This window comes from Cyprinodon variegatus, unplaced genomic scaffold (assembly GCF_000732505.1).
Source record: "Cyprinodon variegatus isolate N-32 unplaced genomic scaffold, C_variegatus-1.0 Scaffold1007, whole genome shotgun sequence".
NCBI lineage: Eukaryota > Metazoa > Chordata > Actinopteri > Cyprinodontiformes > Cyprinodontidae > Cyprinodon > Cyprinodon variegatus.
The window spans coordinates 199,582-205,978 of record NW_015151460.1 but is presented as its reverse complement, the minus strand read 5'-3'; the positions used below and the strand labels follow the sequence as shown (position 1 = coordinate 205,978).

Genomic DNA, 6,397 nt, shown 5'->3' with positions numbered 1-6,397 from the left:
GTGAGTAGAAAATGAAGGCTAATCATGTTTTGGGTGTACTATTCCATTAAGAACACCAAGCCTATTCATTTTATCAAACCAATGCAACCATTGCATCATTAGGCTAGAAAGAATCTGAGGGGATCATTGCAGCTTTTTAACAGTCCTCACCCTCATCACACTTGATGTAAACAGGAAAACATAACCAGAACATGATGATAATGCAGGATCTCTGAAAGGTATTCCAAGTTTCTAAAAGATACAGTAGGCTCCCCAAGAGCGCAGAGTAGACCACAGAGTGTTTGGAGTGGTATACCTTAGTCCTTTGTGAATAGGGGAAGCCATATCTTTGTATCTATGATGCCTGCATTGGTAATGAAGAATTAGGCATGTCTGGTTCATGGCCAGGCTACGTATGGTGCTTCTATGGTGTTTCGGGTGGTAGCACATGTCTTGATGCCATCTTAGGGTGCAGTTAGGTAGTGGTGTTTATAGTGGTGGGGTGCAGGAGCACAGCTTTGGGATCGAAGAGCAGCAGGACAAACCTCACTGGTAAGAACTTAGAGCATAGTGGCTCCATGACTGCAGAGTCTCATAAGGAAGGAAAATAACCCTTCATAGTCCAACAGGGAGGAAACTGTCCTCTGCATTTACCCCATCCCTTAGGTTGGATTGTTCTCCCTCACTGGGTGCCACTGGGGGACCACTGTGACACTGAGGGTCTTGCTCAGAGACTTGGAGTGACAGTCTGGGTTTCAAACCAGTAAACTTTGCAGTCTCTTCTGGATGTAAACACTAGGCCACCACTTCAACGATCCAGAGCAAAAAGGATACTACCTTAATAAGTATTTACTTGGCAGCTTTGAGTTTTTCTAAGAAGTGGAAATAAAATTTATTTATTACAGTTTGCAGAAGTGCTTGGTTATAGAATGTAAAAGATGATCAATTAAACTAAACTGATGGTTCAAGTGTCAAATGGAGCAGTTTAAGGTGAGTTTTAAAATGGTTTCAGAGCTAGGAAGAAGAAGTACTTCCAGCCCAAATAACTTAATAACATTAAACGTCTTTGAAATCCTTACCCAGACAGATTTTGGTGTGAAAAGCTCCGACTTGATTAAACTGAGATTCTCTGAATTCTGAGACTGATTCTGATTCATGAAGCCCTTTGGTAGAATTCAAATGAGCCGGTATAAAACAAGATTAATTCCAGGATTACAGTGAGATTAATCTAGATTAAAAAATAATCTATGCCCACCACTACTTTAAATGCAACTGGTCTGAAATGTAACGTACCGAGAGTTCCCACTTCTGTGCCGATTGCCTCCACCACAAAGTCTGCGCTCTTCCCCACCATACCGGTCTCCAGACCTGGACCCCAGGCCCTCACCTTCTGAGGTCCCGCCTCCTCACTTACATGTACCTCAAATGGGCTGAAGATGCACAAACAGACAAGGCAAAAAAAAGGTTTGAATCCTCGCTGGAGGACTATTGTAAAATGGAAGAGGAACCATTGTAAAATAGTTACAGTTCAGTACATGACATTACAACATATTCAATACCCTGAAAAAGACAACAACAGCCAGACCTTCCTTTACTGGCATCCATATATAAGAACAATGTAGAGTGTAAAAATCTCACCTGCGGGGAATGCTGTGTCCTCCCCATGTGATAATTATGATGTATTTCCCTGTCATGATTGGGTAATAATTACATTCATAAATGCCGTTTTCCATCTCCAGCACCTTCACAGGTTCCTCACGGCCCTCTGGGGAAGAATCAAACACAATCAGAATCAGTGAAGCTCTTCATGACAAACTGCTTTCAAGGAAGGCTTAAAAAATCTGACAGTCCAGCTTAGATTAACTGGGATTAAACCAAAGAGAACATAGACGGATGCGTTCAAAATGTGTGTTATTAACAGCTTTTTATCAATCTATGATGATGTTTGCCATCCTGAAAAGAAATACCAAAAAAGCTACAGATATAAATACAGAGTTTGATTTATATGTGCAGTTCAGCTTATTTATACAGAAACTAAAGACTTTTTTTATATTTTAAATTTTTTTTGTGAATTCATAAATGTTTTTTGCAGAATTTTTTTTGTAAATAAGGATTTAGAGAAATGCTAAATTTGTGAAATCCTTTTTAAAACGTTTGAAACTGTTTGAATGAGGTTCAATATATCCTTTTAAAAAACAAAAAATGTGGGGAATAAAAACCCAAGAAAAAAAAAACATAATTATTCAATAATTATAAAGACATCATGAAAAAATAATTTTAACTCAAATTAATGTAATTTAATTTGTATGTGATGAGTTTTGTTTTGGTTTTTTTGCATGTTGGATTCCTGGTGTCTTACTGGGCCCCTTCACGGTGACTTTGAGCTCCCCGCTGCCGCCTCCTTTAGTATACACTTTGAAATCGGCCACTTCCTTCACCCTCAGGCCCTTCTGCTGCAGACCTCGACCCGAGGCTCTGCAGGCATTCGGGTTGCAGGCTGTCAGAACCACAGGGAAACAGGTTGCTGGTTAGAATACAACCTTAACAACTCCATCCAGTTAACTGTTTTACAACATTTCATTTGAGACTTTTAGAGCTGCAGGAGCTTCAGTTAGTGAGCTGCTGATAGAGGCAGCAGTTTAATGAAGCTGAAACAGAGAGGACAACGTGGGACCAAAGGGTTTGGATGTGAAGGTTCTGGAAATGATCTGAAATGTTAGAAATGACAGGTCTCAGCGAGATGCATTTAGATTGAAAGGCTTAAAATGAGAGTTAGCTGCAGAAAAAAGAATTAGCAATGCAGAGGGGAGGAGAGAATCGGCTGCTTGATGAGGATGATGATGCCGATGGTGAATGAAGATTCTCCAAAGAAGAATGAAGCCAGTTTTAATCTGTTATTGTTCTGCTTTTAATGAAGGTTAATCAGACATAATGAAATGACAAAGCTGGTCCGATAAACAGAACCTTTTGTCATGTTTTAACGAACTGATTCATTAGGAACTCAAACCAACATCCAAGCTGTGTGGCTGAGTGAAGGTTTACCATGATTTCATTATGATGTCCCATTCCCTTGCTCTCAGCAGCTTTAGGTATCAGATGCTTCATGATAACCTGAGAACTGCTGCCGTCTTCAGATGTTGAAACAGATTCTAAACTAAGCTCGCCTGGATTACATTTAATTCACAGAAACAATCTGACATTACAATTACATTACGTAGATATGGATTTTTTCACCTTTGTTATTTTACATATGATAATGAATCGGATGTACTATAAAAACAATGATGTCTCAATATCAAAAGAATACAAAGAACCAAAGTGGAGTCTCATAGTGGTTCCTAGAATTTCTAAAAATGGAATGGGAGGCAGATCTTTTAGTTATCAGGCTCCTCTCCTGTGGAACCAAATAGTTTTAGTCTGTGAGGCTGCTCACACTGAGCCTGGTTCTGCTGGAGGTTTCTTCCTGTTAAAAGGGAGTTTTTCCTCTCCACTGTCACTACAAGCATGCTTAGTGTGAGGGATTGCATTTGAGTCAATGAGTCGATGCAATCAACTGTTTTTTGTTAGATAGAAAACTTTGAATCAATTTGAGTATGAGTATGAGCTGCTGAACTGTAAAGTGCCTTGAGATTACATGTGTTGTGAATTGGTGCCAACTAAACCGAATTGAATTGAACCATTGATCTGAACAGTGAAGCAGGTTTAACTAATCCAGGCTAGGTTACGGTTTACAGTGCTGGTTATTAACTCAGATAATGATCTAACCTTGAGATTTTGTCCAGAATCTGTATCATTATTTCCTGCAGAGGTAGATAAAAGACATTAATGATGTTAAAAGCTAAACCAGCCGTTCGCCCATGGGGGGCTCCAAACATCCACATTCACTCTGTTTCTGTAGAAAAAGAAGAGGCAGCTCAGGATGAAGCAGTGCCGGCACATGCGGTGAAAGCTGTGGAGAACCGCCCACTGGGCCGAGGCAGAGAGGTTCGGAGCTCAGACTGAAAGGAACAGGTGAGGCGAGCGCAGGCAGAATCCAGTCACAACCCCATCATCCCAAGCTCTGTACTAACTTGGTCGCCTGGGTTTTGGCGGTGTTGGTGGGGGGGCTCTTCTGGTCTTTTCTGAGGGCGGGGTATGTATGGACTGTGGTACAATCTGCACTGGAGAGTCAGGGGGAGGGGCGTTCTGTGAAACTGAAGGAGGGAATAATAGCCAGAATAAGGACAGGAACCTCCAAACCTATAGGTGGCAGTACCATCAAAATGGAACGCATGAGTGAAACTGGTAGAATCAGTGGTGAATTCACAGCTAATGGCCGTTTCTCAATTCACAAGAACGCGAGTACGGACTTGTGTCCTCGCCAAGTTTGTTCTTGAGAGGAACACAGGAAAGTTTGTACTCTGGGAGAACGGGAGCACTCAGCATAAATATGGGTCAATAGGAACAGAAGCGTACTCGTGACATCACCACACGCTCACCTCGTCTAGAGCTGCATTTCACCTCCTGTTATTAATAGTCTCTAGATAATTATAGATTCTTACTTTTTTCATTTTTGGAGGGAATAATAATTCATACAGTCAGATACACACAAATCAAATTAATATTTTGCCAAATAAAACAAATTAAAATCGCAATCAGAGCCAGCGGTACTTCACACACGGCTATGCTGCTGCAGACGGATTAATGTCAGCTATGGCTCCCATTAGCTTCGGAGGTCCACTGGTTTCCGCGGTCCTCTCAACATCTAATTTTTCTTTTAAATGGACCATATAGTGATGCTTAAAAGTATAATGCTCTCACCTCAAAAGATCTTAAAACTTACTTTTATTGAACAACGGCAACAGAAAAGAGAACATTTAGCATTAGGACAGCTGTCAATCTCAAGAACGGACCAGTCTGCTCTGATGGCAGGTGATGCAGTGCTTATATATACGGAGTCCTCAACGCGGGCGATGGGGGTCAAATCCGACTTGTGGTCCTTTCCTGCATGTCTCTCCCTCTCCCCTTTCCTGTCAGCCTACTGTTGAAAAAACGAGACACTAGTGCCGTAAAAGCTACAAAAAAAAGAAAAGAAAGAAGAAAGTCTGCTCTGATGCATGCTGGGTAAAGAGGGAGGGGCGAGAGCAACATCTGGGCACTTTATCTGTTCTTGGTCTGCTGTTCTTGTGAATTGGAAAAGTACTAGGGCTGAGGCTGATGACGTTTCACGAGCACACGAGAACGCACAAGTACACAGATTGAGAAACGGCCAATGTGTCTGCCTTATAGAGCAGGAAGAAAATGCATTTATTTAGGTTTAAGTTTTTACTGTGGTACATCTTTGTTGGAACAACCATACAATCCAAGTCTTCTACATTCCGGTTTATGTCCGTTAAGGTCTGATCTGCGGTTCCCCTAAATCCTTGGATCGAAGACCGACACAAAACAAGGTCCTAACAAGGCCAAGTAAGGCTGTCTGAGAAAAGCATCTTAATTCATTCACACCAGACAGGAAGAGTCGAACACAAACCTAAAACTACCAGGAAAACCTTTATGTTCCACCACAAGTCAAGAGGTAAATCAAATAAGATTTTATTCTTTGACTAAAGTAAAGAGACTAAGAGAAGGTAGGGTGTAGCAGACAATGGGTAGGCAGAGAAGAAACGCCAATTTTTGAGGAACTGAAACTGAAAGCATTCATTTATTGGTCCAACTCTAAGGATCAGTACTGAAATACCCATATCCTGCATACAAGCAGCAGAAATAAACTTTCTCTGCAGACTAAAGGTAACTCAGAGTAGATCTGGGTCTCCTCAATATTAAAGTGACTCAGCTGGGGAAGTTCTTCTGATCAGGAGGTCTACTGGATTGGTCCATTTGAAGTTTTTCTAGATATATATTCTCTTTAAGAGGAGATCCTGGAAGAAGCTCAGAACATTCTGAAGGATTTCTTCTGCTGCTCTGGTCTGGTCCATGTGGAAGTGGGAATATTTTACCAGTGGGAGCTTTATCTTTCACAATGGGATCACAGATAATTGGAAGATGACCAAGAATATGACAATTTGAGGACATTTGATTTAAATAGAGGACAATTTAAATAAAAAAAGAGTAGAGTCGGGGTTCTTCGATTTCAAGCACTCATTGTGGTTCTTCCTTATTCAGCATGTGTGGATATTCCACCATTTCAGAGGCTGTCACTGACCAAGAGGGTAATACCCAAGTCATGCTTAGGATCAAGGGTTAAGTGAGGCAGTTTGCTGGGGATCATGGTGACTTTCTATAACAGACTAAAATCCCAAAGAGAGAGTACAAATTAGCAACCATAAAGGACCTTCTATTACCCAAATATCTACTGCATTTCAGGAAATTAAAATTAATTTCTGTCAGAAAATACAATTCAAGGATTAAAAAGTCTGGACAGAAAGGTGTCTGCGAAGTC

The 6,397-nt window shown here is 40.9% G+C and overlaps 1 protein-coding gene across 1 annotated transcript in view; it reads right to left on the bottom strand.

Annotated features, from left to right (window-relative positions):
- LOC107100771 (filamin-C-like) overlaps positions 1-6,397 on the bottom strand; it is a 66,186-nt gene that overhangs the window by 39,308 nt on the left and 20,481 nt on the right. Inside the window, exons 6-10 of the mRNA XM_015399404.1 lie at positions 4,329-4,350; positions 4,050-4,172; positions 2,339-2,476; positions 1,618-1,744; positions 1,273-1,409 (exon numbers count right to left, since the gene is read on the bottom strand). Of these exons, the coding sequence (XP_015254890.1) occupies positions 1,273-1,409; positions 1,618-1,744; positions 2,339-2,476; positions 4,050-4,172; positions 4,329-4,350 (547 nt within the window). The remainder of the gene's footprint in view (positions 1-1,272; positions 1,410-1,617; positions 1,745-2,338; positions 2,477-4,049; positions 4,173-4,328; positions 4,351-6,397) is intronic.